This window comes from Grus americana, chromosome Z, assembly GCF_028858705.1.
Source record: "Grus americana isolate bGruAme1 chromosome Z, bGruAme1.mat, whole genome shotgun sequence".
In the NCBI taxonomy this organism is placed as follows: Eukaryota; Metazoa; Chordata; class Aves; order Gruiformes; family Gruidae; genus Grus; species Grus americana.
This window is the reverse complement of record NC_072891.1, coordinates 48,167,371-48,189,523: the sequence shown is the minus strand read 5'-3', so window position 1 is coordinate 48,189,523 and position 22,153 is coordinate 48,167,371. Positions and strand designations below refer to the sequence as shown.

General features: G+C 35.4%; 1 protein-coding gene across 2 annotated transcripts in view; it reads left to right on the top strand.

Moving 5' to 3' along the window:
• CNTNAP4 (contactin associated protein family member 4) overlaps positions 1-22,153 on the top strand; it is a 249,726-nt gene that overhangs the window by 216,343 nt on the left and 11,230 nt on the right. For both annotated transcript variants that reach the window (XM_054810562.1, XM_054810561.1), the window contains exons 16-21: positions 1,039-1,209; positions 6,096-6,314; positions 8,788-9,027; positions 10,572-10,796; positions 12,230-12,363; positions 13,411-13,498. In XM_054810562.1, coding sequence (XP_054666537.1) covers positions 1,039-1,209; positions 6,096-6,314; positions 8,788-9,027; positions 10,572-10,796; positions 12,230-12,363; positions 13,411-13,498 — 1,077 coding nt within the window. The remainder of the gene's footprint in view (positions 1-1,038; positions 1,210-6,095; positions 6,315-8,787; positions 9,028-10,571; positions 10,797-12,229; positions 12,364-13,410; positions 13,499-22,153) is intronic.

The following is a 22,153-nucleotide window of genomic DNA, read 5'->3' as shown; positions in this document are numbered from 1 at the left end:
CACGGGCTTAAAATTGATCCCAATACGTAAGGCCGCTGCCTTCGGCTGACGGCAACTTCGCAGGGAACGATAGCTCCGAGGAACCCATCAGGCAGCGCAGGAGAGCGAGGTGCAAAGCTACGCTCCCCTCTCCCAGCCCGAGCCATCTGTTCACAGCTCTGCCCTACCATGCGAAAGTTGTCCTGATGGCTGCTCTAACTTGTGATGGCTGGCAGCGCTCCCAAGCGGCAAGTGTTGCAGCAAGCCATTGCCAGAATACGTACAGATATCCTGCCATCCTGCTTTTCTAGGTGTGGGATCCGAACCTGATTGAAACTCTGCTAAAAAGTCAGGAGGAACGAGCGAATGAACTTTGATTTTATTTCACTGGGCTGTGGACCAGGCCTCTGTTCTTATAGCTTAAAGAAAAATCAAACCAGCAAAATATCTATGTTTGATCTTGTAACCTTTTTTTTTGAGTCACACTGACTTATGCCGTATTTTTCATATTAGTAAGAATGCATATGAATTTCTAAGCTGCAGTCAACTAAAGGAGAAAATACTTTCATAATTTTTTTTTTTTTAATTCCTTCCACAGTAATTACTAGCAGGTGTATCCCACCTTCTTTGTGATATCTGGTAAAAAATCACTGGACTACAACAATAACAAGACTCTTTTCCTTGTTATGTGGGAAATATACATAACAATTGTCATAGCTATAGTTTATGCTAGCTAATGTAGGTATAGTACTTCATTCAAAGCTGCTGTGTTTGTTTATTTCATAAAAGGATACGTCAGGCCCTAACTGAACTGTCTAGCTGAGATGCCAGGCATTTTATTTCTCATTAATTGTTTATTGGTTGTCTGAACTGAGTACCTCAATTACTCTTGCTGAACCATTTTTCTGTGTCTCCAAGAACCCCCACTTTTTGTTTTATGGACTCCACAACCCTTTCCTAGACTTGGGCACTTTCCTTTGTTCAATCGGTTATAAAACTTATACTGGCAATATTAGATAACACTGTATCTATCACTTAATTTTTCATTTTGACAACTAGGAACGTTTTGGAATTCAGCATCCTTCAACACAGAGACATCCTACTTGCATTTCCCCACCTTCCATGGAGAGCTCACTGCAGATGTCTCATTTTTCTTTAAAACTACTGCTTCTTCAGGAGTGTTTTTAGAAAACCTGGGAATTCAAGACTTTATAAGGATAGAGTTATACTGTAAGTAACACGACTGATGGTTGTTGTCATCGTCGTCGTCGTCGTTGTCATCATCATCATCATCATCATCATCATCATCATCATCATCATCATCATAGCTTTCGGTTGGACTAAATTAGAATTAACTTAAAGGAGGAATATTTAAAAAACTTTTCTCTAGCTTTATCACTGTTACTACTTAATCTAAGAGCACAGTAATCATCCCCTGAGTGCTCAGACTGTTCCTCTTTCTTTTGCTCACTGCATCCCTGCCACCAAATTTTCTCCCTCCAAATTTTAAGGCCAGGCATTACGTGTGGCTGCTGGGAGATTCACTCAGTCACAATGTGTGAGTCAGACCCTCTGTGGCACAGTATCCTAGCTTAGCCATGCTTTCTCATCATCTTTTTATTTATTTATTTTACTTGTACGTACCCAGATCTTTAGACTTTTACACATGAATAAATTTTTGTTGCACAAAAGAAAATTAAATATCTCACTAAATTCAGTAAGACAACTAATGTAGAATGAAAGTTTTATTTTAGTCAACTCAATGTTTTAGTCTTACATTGTTCATTATTGAAAGGGAGAATATTTAAAAAGATGAAGTATTGTTTAAAAAAACTTTTGGATTCATGCGAAATGGCAAATGAATTAAAAAGTCTTATACTTGACAGGTGTCTCTGAGACTTTTTTAGAACTCCTTTTACCTTGGGATTAGGCAGTTCCTCTTTTTTTACAAATCTATTGTGTTATCACACTCAAGTATTTTCCAGTGAAGAGTACAAATAGATGTTATAAGATATATATCATATAATGCAAAATATTACTATAGAAATATTAATGCATCTTTATTTAAAAGTAAGATATTCTGACTGGTTTTTTTGCCAATGTTAATGTTATTGAAACAAACAAATACAGCTACTGTGTTCCTCTGTAGGCAGTTTAATTATAGAATATTGTATAATGTTTAATCAATTTGGTTTACATTATCTCGTACTGTAGTGCTGCATTTGAAAGACACCCTGTTTTCAACAGTGTTTTTGCCATGTTTATCAAGAGTATGAACTACCTTCTGTTAAAGTTCTGTGAACGGGTGAAAACACAGTAGCATTGTAACCTCAGTGTCATGCAATACAAAAAATGTACTGGGTCAGCACTTCAGTGGAGAATCTCTGAAGCAATGATGATATTCTTGTGCGATAAATGATTTCCCATTTTCAAAATAAACAGTTAAATCTTGGAAACATTAAAGGAATGCATCTGAGAGCTAAATTTATTCAGACAGTTGGCATAAGGCCATAACCCTTTCTTCAGAAAAATAATATGCAGAAAACCTCATGTCACTTGTCCCATTCATTCATATGCATCCAAACTACTGTATACTTATGGGTTTTATATGACTTGTGACTAGGGAGGCATGAGAGAAAGTGAAAACCTGAGTTGGTCTGTATTTTCAGCATTTAAAAAAAATGAAGTTTATCTCATTATTGTGTGGCATGTAGAGGTATTACTTCACTTCCAGAAACATCCTAATCCATTGAATAGACAGACCTATTCTTTTTTTGTATGTCATAGGTAGGATTGTTTGTAGTACAGCCAGAATTGTATGTTTGCAGTGAGGGTAACATTGGACAGAAATGAGCAATATACATTTCAATCACAAGTACTTTTCTATCAAAGAAAAAAAAAAAAATAATCACCTTGAACATTTCATATTGTATAGGATCATTTAGATTTCATCATCATATACTCTTTTATAATAGATGTGAATGTAACTTACCAACCTAGATTTGATATTCTATTAAGAGTTCCACATAAATCAATATCTTTGATTTGTGTAATAATAAATAACAATAATGAAAATAGTAGGTGTCAGTGTTTAAAATGAGAATGTGTTAAAAATGATTTAAAACTCATTATGTCATTAATGTCATTTGGCATTCCATACTTGTGAACACAATGATTTTTCTTAGCATTTTATTGATTTTTCTCAAGCTTTATATCTAACTTTTTTACTTATGACATAATGATCTTTAGACCTTTAAGTCTAACTTTCCCAAAGCAAAAATGTCAGATGAAGAATCTTAACAGGAAATGTGAAGTTCAGTGCTGTTTGGTTTTATGAAGTTATAAACACTCAGTGCATCTGTGTATAATATTCTAGAAAGCTATTGAAAAAAATGGAGGTGTGCATCCTAACTGTATTTTAAAAAGCAGAGGAAGTAAATCATCTTGAAGAAGATACTTTATCCCTTTTTCTTTTTTTTTTTTTACAGAACTATAAAAAACGCAAGTCTTTGTTTTTGTCTGAGTTCCTGTAATGTTATGCAGAAGTAGTGGTTGAAAGCAACAAGGCTGATTCAACTCTGAATAGTACACTCTATTAAATACTTATATGACCACAGGTTACATCCTCTAGCTGAAAGTCTGAGTAACTATTTTATACTATCTGAGTGCTCACTGAAGGATTATTTCCTATTTAAAAGCAATGAGTTAAACAGAAATTTAAAGTAAGTTTGGGAACACTATGGTGTGTTAATTTGGAGGGTCTTCTACAGTTGCTTTGGAAATAGTTGAAGAGTCCAATATGCAGCTGCTATTGGCCTTCATCTGCCCAAATTTGCAACTTATTGCCCAGGATGAGTTTGTTTCCTTTATGGAAAGTGCTCGGGTTTTAAATTGTGTAGCATATTACCTGGTAATCACTTTCTGCTTCTGTATGCGATGCTCAGCCACCATACTCGGAATGGTTCTTGATGGCTGTGATTTCTGTTAGTCATTTTATCTATGGCTAGCCACTGACCACTCTCCATGATGACCATCAGCTGCACCTTCCGCTCCACTTTGCGAAACCATAGCTGCACTCTGCCTGTGTTTGAAGGCATTAGGGCCACAAGATATTTGGGTCCTTGCAATATTTGGAAAATTTTTTGGTAACACCAAGGTAGGTGGGGCCCACAAAGTATTTTTGTACCAGAGGAGAACTCCTGAATGTACTGTACGTTGGCCAGGAAATGACCAAAGTGCTCTTTGCCTTGGTCTTTTGTCTCAAGAGGACAAATTTTAAAACTTGGTCAGCATATCTCAACGTCCATATCTTCCACAGGTGGTTTGACCACTGTGCTTGTAAATGCCAAATTTCTTCCAAATTTGCAGTGTAGCTGGTTTTAGCAGATTTTAAATAGTACAGAATGTTAACTGATTATATTTTTCACTTTTTCTGACATATTCTGGTCAGTCTTCAGACACTCATCTCTGGAACTTCTGGGATTTTTTTCAAGATTATATTATTTTTTTAGTGGTACTAATATAATTCATTATATCAGTGGTTATTTCAAAATCTTTATTATGTATTTTCTTGCCTTTAATATCTAAACAGCATTATTCATCAGATCTGTCATTCTGATACGCTGTTTAATAGCACATTCAGTGAGTTCAAAGCAGAATTTGTGTTTTCAGGCTTCACTCCAACAGTATCCAGAGGCTTACAAAGACCTCCCCACAGAAGGTAACATTCAGCAGAAAATCTCTTTACGTGATCACATGGAGATTCTATTGCTTTTATTCTCCTACTGTGTGGTTGTTTTTTTTTCCTTTTACTCCTCAATGAGAGGAGACTCAGCTCCCAACTATGTCCAAAAGAAACAAATTTATCCTAAAATTCATTTTACTGAGGAACTGGTTTTAGACATCAGTTATTTCTTATTGCTATATAAAACACTCTTGATTTTTAAGCAGAAGAGATTATTTATTATAAAAGGCTTTCTGTTTAAATGCACATTATGCCTTATTTTATTTGGAAAGTGGAATGCTTTGTGTATTTGTCATTTTACTTTTCTTTCTCAGGTTGAACTGTTATAGAAAACTATAATAACCAGATTCAGGGCTTAAGGAATTGCAAGCATGTGTCATTACTCAGTCTAAAGGTTGGCTAAAGTGGATCTAAATATTATAAAAGGACTACTGTATCTTTAAAAAGTGAAAAGAAAATAAAAATATGTCATTGAATTTTATTTTTTTAATTCAGTAAATTAATCTTTGAAAATTTTGTTTGAATTTGGATTATTTCCCTTGACTACTTCTAATTGTTCTGCTTTTCTCTCCAAGTCCAATGATGTAAATGGGAACCTTTCTCTTGGATTCATGGAATCTTCTCAGACCTCTAGTCCTTTATGAAATCCTTAATAATTCAAAATGCTGGTAATCCCTTGTTTAGGGATTACTTATTTTCATAGTTAATTATACTTGAATATGTTAAAGAAACAGTTTCACAGAGAATATTAATAAATTCCAGATCTTCAATTTCTGGCACATTCCTCGTCTTATTATTTTGACCTGCAAAGACTCAGTTAGGATTTTTCTAAGCAAACTATAAAACCATATAATGTGAAAGTTGCTTAGGGAATGACTCAATTTAATTCACTGTACTCATAGTCTTATATACTACATCAAAATTTGCCCTCTGATAGTTATAGAGATTGTGTGAATAAATAAAAAAAGTAAAAAGATGGTAGAAGTTGATTGGATTATAGTGATGATAATTTAAATATAGATAACAATGGTAATCAATTACCATGTTAGCAAGAGATGCTTTTTATCCAAACTGAAAAATATCAAAGCTAGCACATTTCACTCTTTCTTAACTACTATGCTTTCTAGAGGTCCACAAACAGTTTGATTTCCATCCCGTTGACAAATCATTTTTCTCACTGTCAGTGAGTGTGAAGAATGAAGTTTGAGGACAGGTAACCTGAAGTAAACTTTTCCCCTAAAACAATCAATCAGTCTTATCCCATGAAATAGCAGGCTAGACCTTCAAGTAAGTTGTTCTGCCACTTAATGATTTCGTGATGTAATTAGCTATGAAATAACATAAATGTCCTTTATTACTGTCCTCTTTTTAGCTCCATCTGAAGTGGTTTTTTCATTCGATGTTGGAAATGGACCTAGTGAAGTTACAGTGCAATCACTCACTTCCTTAAATGACAACCAGTGGCATTACGTGAAGGCTGAACGAAACATCAAAGAGGCATCCTTACAAGTAGATCAGCTTCCTCAAAGGTCTACCGGTGCTCCACCTGATGGGCATATTCGCTTGCAGCTTAACAGCCAGCTTTTTGTAGGTAGGCATTCATTTAACAGAATCTTTCCTAGTTGTCAGCATGAAAATATAAAAAAAAAAAAAAAAGGAAGAAAAAAAGATGGCAACTGGGTCTTTTGAAAACAATTTAGATGATGAGATGAGAGCCTTTGTGAAAAATCCATGGAGATGTAGCTCTATTTTGAGATTACAGATTTAGTGCCTTAGCCTATCATTACTATTGGACAGGATTTCAACCAATGTTTTTGACAATTAATGGATATCTAGTTCTTCTAACCCTTCTCCCAAATGATCAAATACTGTACTAAGCTGTATTGACAATTGCACTTCATGGCAATTTTTTATGAAGTAATTGTCAATTGAATAGAGTGAGGGTTTTTGTCAAATAATTTGAAAAATTCTAGTGAGTTTGTATACATCTATCTCCAGTATGCAGCTGACAATTTAAAAACTGTTTTGACTTATCTGCAAGAAAGCTGTCTAGCTTGTTTTCTTCAGATAATGTCCAGGTGAATAATTGTATTAGAAGAGTGATTCTGTTGTTTTGCTTCTGGTGTTGTGGGTTTTTTCTCCTTTCTAAAAATTCTTGAAGATCCTGGGAGTAAAATGAAATAACATCCACTATAGTACTGCGTACCTTGAAATACCTTATGAGTTTGTACATTTATTTTGAAATAATTTGGAGCAGAACTGATAAAACCAGCATTTGCTTAATTTTATTCAGTCAAAATAGTGCTTTTGAAGTTTGACATGGCAAATGATAGTGATTCATATGAATTATTTGTGTCATGCATTTCCTGAATGTAATTTGTGAGTGTTTGCTATGACTGCAGCAAGTTTTTGGGGGTAATCTGTTTCTGCAACTGCAGTATTGTATGATGTCTAGTATATTTTGTGTTTGAGTTAAACCAGTCTTTTTGATAATGCAACTTTTTATAACTCCCAACTATTTATAAGATATATTCATCTTTTCAATTAAATATAATTTTCTTCAGTGGAGAGGGTAATGAGACTTATTGTGACTACTTCGACTGATGTCCACTGGTACAGACTCAGGCTTGCCTGCTCAAGCCAGCAAAAGGATCTAAAGAAAAATGAAACAAACTGAACTAAGAATGACACTAACAGAGGCACTCTTTACTTAAATGTCACGTTGTATACCTAGTACTTGCCATAGTCACACATCAGTCAGTTACTCACATACTAAGACTGTGATTTCTTCAGGTTAAAACACTCTTTCTTTACTTCTTAGACATATATACTCTGGTTTTCCAAAGAAGCCAGAAGAACTAAAGCCTAAAGCTGCCATCAAAATGCTCATTTTTTAGCAGAGATAACATAAAATCTTCATATTGTCAGGTGGTTTTGTGCCATTATATCTGTAAATAATGACAGCTGTGCCAAGATTTTTTATGAAACACCAAGAATTTTACAAACTTTGAACTGGAAAAGGATGAAAATGGATGATCATATAGAAACATTTAACCAAAAGTTAATTGGAAATGCATGAGAATTATAGTTGGTAATCTTACATATTGTAGAGTAATTTCTGCTTTTATTTTTTAAAGCAGAACTAATGACAGGAAATATCAGAAAGTTGTGCAACAAAGGATAAGAGAGATGTTATGTAGATTGCACACCTTGCTAAGCAATCAATCAGGATGAATAAAGTGTTAGCTGTCAAGACGTGTGCTAAAAATAACAATGAAAACAAATGAAGCAACAATTGTTGTTAGCCTTAGGATTGCCCTGTATCTTTATGACATACGCTTGGTAGTCAGGTATAACCTGACCAGTATTCCTCTGTAGAAAGGGGGATAAACTTTCCTGTTCCTCAAGAATGGACACAGCTGCCAATATGGGACAAAGTATGTCAGGCCAGACACCAACCGTGAGGTATCATGATCCATACTATAAGACTGACAGATGAACAGACGCAGAGATTAGTTGATCAGTCAGTAGGATCCTGAAAGAATAAAATTGTGCAAATCATCACTCTCCCATCCCTTTTTTCTTTTTTTCCCTTCTTTTTTCTTTAAGTTTTTTCTTACTTTTTTTTTTAATCCTCTCCTCTCCTCTCCTCTCCTCTCCTCTCCTCTCCTCTCCTCTCCTCTCCTCTCCTCTCCTCTCCTCTCCTCTCCTCTCCTCTCCTCTCCTCTCCTCTCCTCTCCTCTTTAAAAAAGAAAAAAAAAGAGAAAAGAAAAACACCTAATTTCTGGATGTTGCTCCTTTGTGAATTAATAGAAGTATGCATCATTGCTTGGTATCTTACTATGCAAATTCCTTGTTTCCCATTAAAAGCTTCAAGGGTTTGTTGTAATTACTTGACAAAAGAGAAATCAGATATGCTTTTAAAGCTATTTATAAATATTTTCACATGCATAGGCTTGTATCTTGGAAATTCATAATAGACTGTTCAGGAGCTGTAAAATATAAAGAGGTTTTTACACATCAATTATTTTAAATTTTTAAAAGCTCATATGAATTTATTTCAGGTGGGACAGCATCCAGGCAGAAAGGATTTTTGGGATGCATTCGTTCATTAAAGTTGAATGGAATGGCCCTTGACCTGGAAAAGAGAGCAAAGATAACACCAGGAGTTGAACCAGGCTGTCCTGGACATTGTAGCAGCTATGGTAACCTGTGTCACAATGGTGGAAAATGTAGAGAGAAATACAGTGGATTCTCCTGTGACTGCACTTTCTCTGCCTATGCTGGGCCATTCTGTAAGAAAGGCAAGCATGTCTTTTAGCTTTATCAGTTACTGAAAACAGGACCATACAGTCCAGAACAAGATCTCTGCAACCTTTTAACAATATGTTTAAACGCTTGCAAAATATTTATGTTTTACTTACCGTAGAGAAATATTGAGCTGAATTTATTCAATAAGTGTAAGTTTTGTTAAACACTGTCTTCCAGAGATATGTTCAACATATACTATTTAAAGCAGGAACCACGTCACCTGAGAGCATCAGCATCTTTTCTTTAATGTTATGCAAACCCTTCGATTCTTTTATATCTTTATGAAGAAACTTTTGGATTTCTGTCTTTCAAGTCTTAATCAAAACTAAGGCTCAATTTGAAAAACAAACCAAGAAGCCAAAGAACCTTAAACTTCTTTTTACTGTAAGAAGAAAGTGGGATCATCGGAAACAGGACGGAGCCCGTGTTTTCAGCCATTTCAGAGAAGTTCTTTGGTGATGGTGTCATACTGGTAGATGACCACAAGTTGTCAAGTTTCAATTTTAAGAACAGAAGTTTATCTAGAATTTTTGATATTCGCATACAATTCTCATCTGTTAAAAATGACTTGCTTCCTCCATGTACTAAATGCATTCTGCAAAGTAATCAGTGACTTGAATGCCACAAATCCATGTTCCTCTAAATTAGTGAGCGCAACATCAGTCCAGCCACCACTGCCACCACAAGAATAAAGGGCTTGCATGAAATCCTTCCATATCTGTCGCTGTACAGCTTATGCCACTGAGTGAGGAATGATACTTTCCTCCTCCCCCACAAACAGCAGAAGAGACTAATGGTCATACTCCATGTTTATTATTCTGCAGGGGCAGAGTGGCTACTGTTGCTGAAAGTGTGGGATGACCTATAATCATAACTTTCAGTCACCTTCTGTCAAAGATATTGAGCCAGATTACAGAAACTTCCAGAAATTTTTCTGAAGTGTGGTGGTTGTGTGTGAAAACAGGATAGTCTAAGACTGTTACTTTTGGCAGAAAATGGCTGTGAGATATCACGGATACAGAAACCCTCTATGAGTGATTCATCCATAAGACCGTAACCCAGTTTGTATTCTCCTTTTCTTTTTCGCACCTGATGAGTCTCTTTTCTCACATAATGTGTTTCAGATGTGGCCAAGTTTAATCGGTATGTTAGGATTCAAACTGCGCACCCATTTCTCTGTAGGAGCAGTATACATACAAGATGGGAAATACTGGGCTTGAGGATATGGATAAACACGAAAAAAGCAGCAAGCATGTTTAAAACTAGACAAAAAGAACCGCTTCTTTGTGCAATAGATATTTAAGACCTATGTCTAACTGGGCTTTTGCTCTAGCCCAGGTTGGGCCTTATTTTTCTCTACAGTTCTAAATACTAGTTCCATTCATATTTATTTTTCAGCTTTATCACAATAGTTAAGAATACATTTTATTTTGTTTTGTGGCAGATTTTTTTTTTTTTTAAAAAGAGCTTTAGTCTTGTTTTGCATGATATTTAAAAACTGATTATTTTTTTTTCTCTTTTTTTTTTTTTTTTCCAGAGATCTCTGCCTATTTTGGGACTGGCACTTCTGTGACATACAATTTTCAAGAATACTACACCTTAGCTAAAAATTCCACTTCTCATGCTTCTTCTTTCTATGCTGACATGACACTGAACAAGGAAGCAATTACATTCGCCTTCCGAACAACACGGACACCAAGCTTACTGCTTTATGTCAGCTCCTTCTACAAGGAATACCTCTCAGTCATTCTCACCAGAAACGGTGAGTGTTCAGATACACTGTCTGGAAACACTAATGAATGTCATAGCTGCCAGCTCAGATTCACTCTGATTCCTAGACCTGAATCACAAACTAAGCATTGTCCTGTTGTTGCTTTAAATGATACATTTATTTTTCAGCTGCACAAAGCAATGCTTTCCACATGAAAAACACTCCTCCTAGTGCAATTTCAACTTCTACTACTTTCTTTTTTATCCTGTTGGCAAAAAATACTTATTCTGGAAATGCTTTAGAAATGTAGTAAAATATTCCTTTTTTTTTTTTTTTTTTAAGTTTTGAAATTAAACTCAAAATGTATCTGAATTGTCTGCTACTCATGTGGCATATTAATTGACATCTTCATGATAAATAATGAAATAAACTACTTTTTGAAAGTGCATTATCCATTTTCCAAATTAATCAGAGGACATTTCATTCAACTAATTTCATAAGCTACTTCTATACTTATGAAAATACACATATATACCTGTGAAAATACAAATAACGTAATTCATGTTTCCATTTAAGCTGAACATTAAATGTTGGTTAGATCTTTCTTTTTCAATCTTTCTTCTACATCTAGCTGCTGCTGCTGCTGCTGATGATGATGATATTATTATTATTGTTATTAAGAAACCCAACAGACTTAATTGAATCTAGGTTTATCAAAGACTCTTTACAGTCACAATGGTTCCATGCTCAGAGAAGTTTCTGTGCTTTCCCAGATACAGATTTGGATGTAGAATAACCATAGTATCCTCCCCATCATGTGAGGTGGAACACCTTTTACTCATGACTGGCCTCGGTTTGGCCAGGGCCTTGCTTTCCAAACGATGAGTAGAAAATTGTAGTCCATCTACAGCTGGGAGGGACTCTCTGACAAGGAAACCATGCTGCCTCTGTGTTCTGCTGTGAAAGAGTCTCTGTGTGATGATGTGTGTAGAAACTGGATGCTGGGAGTTAACAACAAGAAATGGAAAGTGATCTAGAAATTATTAACTGCATCCTACTCAACTGTCAGCTGGTCAGAGGTTTACATGTCTGGACAGTGTAAACATTATTCAAGAGCAGTACTTCTAAGTACTGAGTTTTATTTGATAAGTCACAGTGATATGAGCTACCAGACCAAGTCTTTCTCAGCTGAATTACAAAAGTGCTTACTAAAATTTCTGCACAAATTTTAACTCATTATTCAGATTTGTGACAATTTATGGCTGTCTTTACCAGTACATCCTACTTCCAACATTGCTATTACTTTTCATGTTGCCTTCTTTCATTTCTCATTGATGTCAACTTCTCATAGTTAATTCCTTAAATAAATCAAATATTTGTTTTGCTCTCCAAATGCACCTGTGAAACAGGAGGCATTGTATATTATCTACACTGCCTGTTGTGTATGTAGTATAATATACCTTTTGCTCTATTTATCCCTGCAGGAAGCTTACAGATCAGGTACAAGCTAGATAGCCATCAAGATCCTGATGTCTTCAGCATCCATATCAAAAGCATGGCTGATGGGCAACTGCAACACGTGAAGATTAACAGAGAGGAGGAAATGCTCTTTGTAGAGGTAATTCAGCTAGACAAATTAAAAAAAAAAAAAAGGTGGATTATCATAAAAAGGTAGAAGATCCAGAGCAAAATAAACAAATTGTTGCAACAAGGCAATTACCTCCAAATAAACTGTGTTTTAATATCTGAAGTAAATAAAGCAAATGTTAGCAGACTCATGATGCACAGTGGCAGTCTACGTTAGACAATCTCTTTGGTGTTCATCTCATCTATTTCAAAAGGTCAATACCCCTTCATCATTTTATATGAAAATACAATTAATTGTTTGACAGCTAAATTTTCACAATATGTGAAATGTTTGTTAATGCTGTTATTTGTTTTGGGTCTTGCATTTGTTTTTTGTTTCAAATTATATATCAAAAAACAGTACAAATTTATTACCATCTAGACAATAATTTAAGCATATTTGTCTAATTTTCTTTGGTCCCTTTTACATCAAAGGAATGTGACTATTAAGGAAAAGAGTTTTGTTATGTTTTGTATAAATATGATGATAAAATAGAAATACTTGATTTGCTAATAGGAGATACTAGCATGTAAATAAGTCTTAATTTTTAAAATTAAAATTTAAAAAAATGGATGTTACAAGTATTTTAAGGCTAGATCTGAGCTGGCTTAATTATGCGTTGGTACAAGGCTTGAAGGGAAGTGGTTCTAGAGGTACCCTGGGGGGCAGAGCATTTACTGTATAATATTTGATCTTTATGAACTAAATGTGGAGTGCCTTTTTTAATGAAAAGAGCCTTTTTCATGTTTTTGAAGGTGTACCATTTTTATTCATCTTATAGATGAAAAAGAAGGAATCAGACAAATCAATAAGATAAATAAAGGCTTATTAAGTGGGATGCTTAAGAAGTATCAAGCTATAATCAGTGATCTGAGGAAGCTGATCATCTATTTCCTGATTAGTTTTTATGGTATAACTAACAAATGCTTCCCTCAGCTCCTTTTATTTTTAACCTTGATCTTATCTGCTTTTTTTTGCAAACTTTGGCTAATATCTCTCCTATTAATCTGCTTTGTTCTTCACCACACCACTCTGCAGGTTAACCAGAATGAAAGAATGAAGTTTATTCTCTCTTCAGGAACGGAATTCAATGCAATCAAGTCTCTCACACTTGGCAGGATTTTAGGTAAGTGGAACGCCACAGAGTTTTCTAGAATATAGATGAGAATTTCGTCATGACACATAAAAAATAATAGCCTTAATCTCATTGAAAGACATTTGTTGTTTTAGATTTAATTAGACACTGAGTCACAATCAAGGTAGAAACTTCAGTGTTGTTGAAACAAATATAGTCATGGGTAGGTACTTCCTGAAAAATGATCAAGCATGTTCCATTAAAAATAATTTCACACTTCTCTCTCTCATTTTGCAATCAAGCATTATGAAACACCACTTTTTTCTTTTCTTTCTTTTTTTTTTTTTTTACTTTTAGGAAAAAATAAATCACTGTGAAATCATACACAAAGACCATAGAATACTATTAATCATGTACCATACTTGAAAAACTTCCTCTGATTAGATTTTGATGTAAACAGTTAGGGAAAAGGTAATGTAAGCAAAAACGTTGCTGGAATTACTTTTTAAAAACAAGTTAAGCTATGACAAAATATTTCGTCTAGTGAAGTTTCATCAAAAGATGTCTGTTTCTCTGTCGTAATGATCAAAATTGAATTTGCCTATCTGCAATTGCTATTTTGTAAATTTTGTTAAAATAAAATAGCCTGATTCTCAAGATCTTATTATTTTAATATTTGTCACATTGGGAAAACTCAACGATAGAGGAAGATGTGGTGCTGGTGAAAAGTTAAAGGATATTTCTCTATCCTCTAAAGTAATTTAAAGTCTGTGATGCTACATTCCCATATCAAGTAAAGGTCTATTCTTCCTCTAATAGCACTTTTTCTTGCAACAATATGAAAACATAGCTGATATAGTTTGTGATATACGGTAGTAAGGCTACAACACTTTGTAGCTAGGCTGATTACTTTTACCCTTCCACAAGTGGTCTTGGGCTAATTGTAGAATAAATAAGTTTACAAAAATATAGAATATTTGAAAAGATTATATCTAAGTTTATTGATCTTAAATGCATATAATTTCATATGGCACACAAGTTATCACTATTATTTTCAATAAATGAATTTTTAATAGAAATTATGAACCGCGTTCCAAAACAAGATCTGCCTCCCTCTCTACCTCTTTGGTACTTGAACATTTAGCCAGTAAACTGCCTGCAAAGGAGTGATGGTTTCCCATTCTTTAAAAATCTCTTTAAGTAAGATAAAGTGTTAACAAAGGCTTTTTTTGTAGAAATAAATTCAGAAAACTGTTATGTGACATAGAAGAAATTGAGTTTTCATCCAACTTAGTATAGACAATATATTACTTTATCTTGCTCCTCCAGGCTTATAGGAACTATTTACATGTTTATGTAATACCTACCCTAAACCAGAAGATCAAAGAAATATTTTCTTCACATTCAGTTGTATGAGGTTTAGTTTAGAGGAATTTTATTACTAGATACCTGAGGTGCCCCTCTAGGATCTATATATCTACCACTTTTTGTATAGTACCTTTGGGAATAGCATAACAGCTTTGGTAAATCAATGCTTCAGCCATTGTAAAAGACCCAGAAATACTGTCCTGGCTATGATGTTAGAAAACACTGTTATGTTTTCCCAAAGAATCTCCTACTGACAAGCAAAGCGTTATTTGAAATAGTCCATCATGCCACTGGGTGGGAAGCAGTACGTCTCCATCAGTTTCTGTCCAAACTTTATCTGCATTCAGATAATGTAAACCCAAACTAAAATGTTTATGAACTTAGTTTTCTATTCTGAGTAAAAATTAGACTTTAACTCTGTCACACATATATGCGCATACACACACACATACAAAAATCAGTTTCAAATATACCCTCTTCTATACATGATCTCAGCTAGAAAAAAGAAATTCATGAAACCTTCAGTTCAATTTCACAAAAGAGAAGCATAATTAAGACCAGTCATTGTTTAGAAAAGTAGATATGCAAGAGGATCAACTGAGAGATATTAGAATGTGATATTTCAAGTGTAATTAATTTAATAGACTGACCATCTTTCTTATATGCTGCCATTATATATTGAAAGGCCGCAATAAGGTTTCCCCAGAGCCTTCTCTTCTCCAGGCTGAACAACCCCAACTCTCTCAGCCTTTCTTCACAGGAGAGGTGCTCCATTCCTCTGATCATATTTGTGGCCTTCCTCTAGACCTGCTCAAACAGGTTCATGTCTGTATTTTGCTGGGAAACCCAGTTCTGGATGCAGTACTCCAGGTGAGGTCTCACAAGAGTGGAGCAGAGGGGCAGAATCACCTCACTCAACCCACTGGCCATGCTTCTTTTTGTGCAGCCTAGGATACAGTTGGCTTTCTGGGCTGCTAGATTATATCCTGTTTTTCATCCACCAGTAACAACAAGTCCTTCTCTGCAGGGCTGCTCTCAATCCCCCAGTCTATATTGATATTGGGGATTGCCCTGATGCAGGTACAGGACTTTGCACTTGGCCTTGTGGAACTTGATGAGGTTCACGTGGGCCAACTCCTCAAGCCTGCCAAAGTCTCTCTGGAATGCATCGCTTTACTCTAGTAAATCAACTGCACCACTCAGCTTGGTGTCATCCACAAACTTGCTGATGATTCACTCAACCCCACTGTCTATGTGATTAATAAAAATATGGAACTGTACTGGTCCCAGTGTGGACCCCTGAGGGACACCACTTGTTACTGATCTCCATTTAGACATTGAGCTGTTGTATGCAACTATTTGGATAAGGCTATCCAGCAAATTCCTCCTCCATCAAACAGATGGTTGTGGTTTTCAATTCTGAAAGTGTTATCTGGAATAGGTGGAAGAATAATTTTTAATATATAATAAAATGCATATGGTGATAATCGTTTTCACAATAGAGTAACCAAATTATAAGTAGCTTAAAATGTATTAAATAATTAAATTTAAAGATCATATTTATAGACTTTAAAAAAATCCTAATTATTTTTTAGTTTTGATTGTTTGGAAGAGTCTTATTGTATCTGATCTGCTTTCTTACTGGAAAAATAACTAAGAACCTCTAACACAAACATGAATGCATATTATTTTTGAAATGTAGATTTTCTTTATAGAACTTACAGTCCAGAAAAGAATTGTTATGTAGATATACACAGAGAATGGAAACGAGAATGATCATTTAAGCAGAACTTTAAAGCAGTATTAGCTGAAATATAAACTACTAGAAGAAAATTGTTTGCAATCTTTCAAAACCCCACAAATTGATGATAAAACTAAATCAGGAATTTATAATGTTTTGAAGTGTAGTAGTATATTGAAGTCACACCCACATAAGGTTAATACTACAGTGACCAGTACAGAATTACAGGTTTTGTTACCTTTGTTGTGAAATTCCACATCAAAGCTTGTATCAATTTACTTAAAAATGTAGTTGATGCAAGGTAATGAAATGCACATTTTTAGGCAAATAGCAGTCTCTTTTGATCAGAACCAATGTTGTCTCTTCCAAAGAAACCACACTGTTATAAAAATTCAGAGGTGGGAATTTCTTCAGTTATACGATGGCTTTGCATCATCACAGTAGCATGAAGCATGGAGTTACAATGACCTGTGGGGGCACGCAGCCCGGTTTGGCTCGTTTACAGAATCTATCCTGAAGAAAACTGGTATTATACTTCTCTCCCTTTCAAAGGAGAGATGCTATTGAAGAGCTGCTGTTTCTTTTATAAATCTGTCTGCTTTGGGTCCTGATTTCTGCGAAGTCATGTCTAGAGATGGAAGGAGGCTTTGTGAAGGCAGTGGAAAAATATGTAATGAGTGTTTGCAGCAGTGAGGCAGTCTAAACAGAAGAAGTAACAAAATATGTATTTCTTGTACTTTGCAATGTTGTTCAGGAAAACCCACAAATTTTGAAGTAAGCCAGAAAGTTATGGATTTTCTAAGAATTATCTTCAGTTGGAGAAGTACTAGACTGAGCTTTTCTGCAGTTCTGCAATTGTACATAGCTCAGGTTTTTATTGAAAGAAAATCTGAGAGTTAGCTGCTGAACTAGTTTTGAATTCCCAGGAAAAAAAATATGTGTTCTTCCGCACTTCCCAGAACCTAAGGGTTCCAGTTTAAGGACTTTGGAATTTACATTATGCAACATTGTGACAAAACAGTCAGGGAGCTAGGCTGTGTTGGGACTCAGCAAAGTATGTGAGGGTTAAGTTGTAAGGGCAAAAAGAAGCAGCAAACTCAGCCGCAGAGCTTACCAGATACAAGCCAAAGGGCTCCTTATGGGGGTTTTTTTGTTTGTTTCCTTGAAAAGACACTTTCTCTCAAAGCACCCCACACTCTAAGAAGGCTGTGTGAACCTCTCTTTTAACAGCAAGCCACTGAGGAAGTAATCCATTTCAGGGGAGTAAAGCCACATTTGCCCAGGATAAAACTTCCTAACCTTCCCCAGGGTGAGGTGGGGACCTGTGGGTGGCATTTTTATTCAGTGAGAGTTGTTAAACTTTCCATGCCAACTGAGACGAAGGTAGGCTTTCAGCAAGATTTACCTAGGTCTGATTTATACACAAAGTTTCACCAGCTTCAAAGAATGTGTGATTTTGAGCTAATTCATTTAAACAAAGGCATCACAGTGAATATAGGCATCTCCAACAATGTAAAAATTGGTTATTGCAGCAATAAGTAAATACAAGTTTTCATGAGTCTCTTCGTAAGAAAACCTAAGTTAAACCAGTAAAATATTTTGTACCCACATCTGAAGTGGAATTTCTGTTTATTCAAACTATACCAATGTATTTCTAGTGAAATTGTCCTTTCTTATATTGGTTTATTTGTCTCTGAAATTATAAGATTGTATAATTTAGTTCTCTCTTTATGGGAATGTCTTTAAGGATAATTAATAATTGCACAGCTTGCTTAAGAGCTCTAATTATTATAGTTTTATTAATAAAGGAATGGTGCAATTGAAAAACTCTGTGCTCCACTCATACGTAAAAATACAGTGATAATTCAAACTGTTAATTTGAAAATCAGCCTTTCAAAACAATGTCTGAGTACTCCTAAAAAAGTGCTGCAGCGAAGCACATGCTAAATAATAGTTGCTTTTAAATTGTCCATTTCTTTTTATGCGGCTTTCTCTACTATATGAGTTTGGGAATTCAGATAGTAATAAAATAGTAAAATTCAGTCTTTTAAAGTTGGTTTAGAAAAGCCTTAAATATAAGTCTACTAGTGTAAAATATGCATTTTTATGCAGCGCCACAATTTAAAGTACACGTAATTGTACTTCAGCAAATTTATATGATTTTTTTCCCCATCAGCTTTTTAATTTAGTCAGCAAGCTTGTCAAGGCTTACTTCCAACACAGAAGCTTTTCAGGACAGTTCTTTGGGGAAAGAGAAAGTTTCTACAGTCTTGCAATCTTGGAGAAAATACGAGTATTTAAAAAATCAATATTCAAGGATTTAATGGAGATACTTTAGTTTGATGAAATAATTCTGTTGGCAAAACATTTGCCTTCTAGTATTTTATTTTAAAGGTTTTTTACTACTTAATCTCAGCATTGTGACAAATGATAGTTCCACAAATAACACCCACTTGTGACTCCTGATTGCTAGATTTGTATTGTTGAAAAAGCAGCAAAAGTCTCAGTGACAGAACTATCTATTACTTCCTGTTAATCAAATTTCTTTCTTTACTGGCATTTTTTTCAGCAGTAAACTGCTGAAACAAATAACAAATTAAGGAAAAGGAGCCTAGGCCATTTGAGAATGTTTTTAAAGGGTATACATTTGCACACAAAAATCAGAAAAATAATTGTTAAATGACATATTTTTCAGTGATTTATCTCCTCCTGGTCACTTCAATCTGAATCATAAGTAAATTTCAGTAAAAAGATGTTGTATTTCTTCATATTAAAATACACATATATATATATATATATAGTAACAGCGTAGCAGCATTTATGTGGTCACATACTAACCACAGGAAAAAAAAAAACAGCCAAACATATATGATTCAATTGAAATCAGTGGGTGTATAGATATAATTATTTTTAACTGTAATAAGCACTTTTAATGCAAAAAGCCTGGCCATAATAAAATTTTCATACAAACACAGGCTTGTTGCACACATGTAAGATTTTGTGGCAGTCCATTCCAGGCACAGTGTTAATACCTCCAGCTGGTAATTTAACTATGAAAGTCAAATGTGCATTAATTTTTGCAATTGAGCAGATTCATAGAATAATGGAATCATATAATATCTCAAGTTGGAAGGGACCCATAAGGATCATTTTGTCCATCTACCTGCTCCTCACAGGACTACCTAAAACTGAACTATATGACTAAGAGCATCATCCAGAAGCTCCATGAACTCTGACAGGCTTGGTGCTGTGACCAGTTCCCTGGGGAGCCTGAGCGAGTGACTACCCTCTCAGTGAAGAACCTTTTCCTAAGGTCCAATCTGAACTTCCCCTGATGCAGCTTCATTCTATTTCCTTGTGTCCCACCCCTGGTCACCAGAGAGAGATCAGCACCTCCCCCTCCACTGCTTCTCTTGAGGAAGTAATAACCTACAGTGAAGTAACCCCTCAGCTTTCTCTTCTGCAAGCTGAACAAACCAAGCGACCTCAGCCGCTCCTCATAAGTCTTGCCCTTGAGGCCTTTCACCATCTTGATCGCCCTGCTCTGGACACACACTCTGACAGTTTGATGTCCTTAGATCGAGGTGCCCACGACTGCACACAGTACTCGAGGTGGGGCCGCACCAATGCAGTGTCGAGTGGGACAGTCATCTCCCTCGACCGGCCAGCCGTACTGTGCTTGATGCACCCCGGGACACAGCTGGCTCTTTTCGCTGCCAGGGCACACTGTTGACTCATATTCAACTTGCCATCACCTAAACCCCCAGATCTTTTTCCACAGGGCTGCTCTCCAAGCTCTTGTCCCCCAGTTTGTATGTATAACCAGGATTATTCCATCCCAGGTAGAGAATCTACCACTTGCTCTTTTTACAGTTTCATACTGTTGGTGACTGCCCTCTAATCCTTCTACCCTGGAGGGATTCCACAGCTCCTCCTCATTTAATATCATCGGCAAAGTTACTTAATGTATATTCAGTTCCTCTGTCCAGATCATTTATAGAAACATTAAACAGCACTGGCCCTAAAATTGAGCCCTGGAGAATCGTACTGGTGGCTGGCCACCAGCCTGATGCAACCCCATTTACAATAACACTTTGAGCACGACCCATCAGTCAATAGTTCACCCAATGTATTACGGACTTGTCTAATTTCGAGACGAGATAAGATTGTACAGGAACATGAAAAATTTTGAAATCCTCAACATCATAAAAGCAGAAAGGTCAAAGCTAGTATTTTAACTGCACAGTTCTTATCTTAAAATGTTCTGCTAGGAGCTCTATGTCTGCTGACTTTCAGTATTACTTCCCAGAGAAAAGATGGTTGAAGCAGAATTCAGGAAAGAAGGTTATTGAGTTTGTGTTTTGCTTTTGGGTTATGGAGTTGGGGGGTTTTTTGAAGAAGGCAATGTAGGTGTAGTAATTTTGTCTTTGCTGAAAAAATTTGAGTGTGCTTAGCAAAGGAATTGCTATAATGATGCTTAAGGATGCATAACTACCATTTTCTATAAAATACAGTCTCCTATAAACAACTTTTTGTGTGTGTGTCTGTGTGTGTGATTTTCAGTCAGTTAAATTTGACCTAAGCACTAAAGTAGAAAAAGGTTTCTCTTCCCTAAAACTTATAACTTTTACCAGCAATATTGTTTGATCTAATAAAACATTTTACTTTATCCCACCAGTACTTTCTAATTAAAGAGTCAAATGAACTCTAAGGATTTTAAATATCTAATTCCTTTCTTACTATACACATACAATGTTTACAAAATGGTTTGTATAACAAACTAGAAAATCATATAAAATGTTTCTTTCTTAAGGTTTTTAATTCTATTTATAGGTTGAGATACATATTTTTATTACAAGGGGGTTTGGACATTTTTTTCTTGCCACCTCAGGTTAGTCTCTTTCTTAGAACATCCAGATCTAGCAGATCCTTCAGTGTGGTGAGGCAGTCATCAGAAGCAGTGTATGCTACAGAGAGAACAGAGGCAGTTAAACATTGAACATTTTATGTAATCCATCAGTGTAGGTGAGCAGACTCTTGGCTGGCATCCATCTATCTAATAATATATCATCATTGCAATAAGCAGGGAGCAGACGAGGAAAATACTGCTGTGCTATTTTGCAACATTCTACCAAAATCACATTAGCCCAATTTTCACTATTAACTTAATTGTTTTGAGGAGTGCATTGTACGTTGGTATTTAGAATTCTTATGGTAGCCATTGTAAAGATCACAAGTTCGTTCATGTGTTCTAGGATAAGTTCAAGGTGGAAATTAATGAGATGAAATTTCCATTTTATTTGCACAAAACTGTAAAACTTACTTCCCTTAAGAGTTGTCTTTGAATAATTAGTACTTCCAGAGTTTTTGCTTAAATTAGAACTGCCAGAGTAAATAAACTGTTTTCCATTTCCAAAGTAGTGCATTAGTGAGCATTAGTTGGTGAATAAATAAAGTGTAGAGGGTACATACATTCCAAAAGGCAGCTCAAGAGAATAAGGGGAGGGGATTTTTTTTTTTTTCCCCTTAGTGGAAAAATAATGGTATCATGTTTAAAATGTATAGTAAATTGGAACAACATTCATTTATTAGAATTT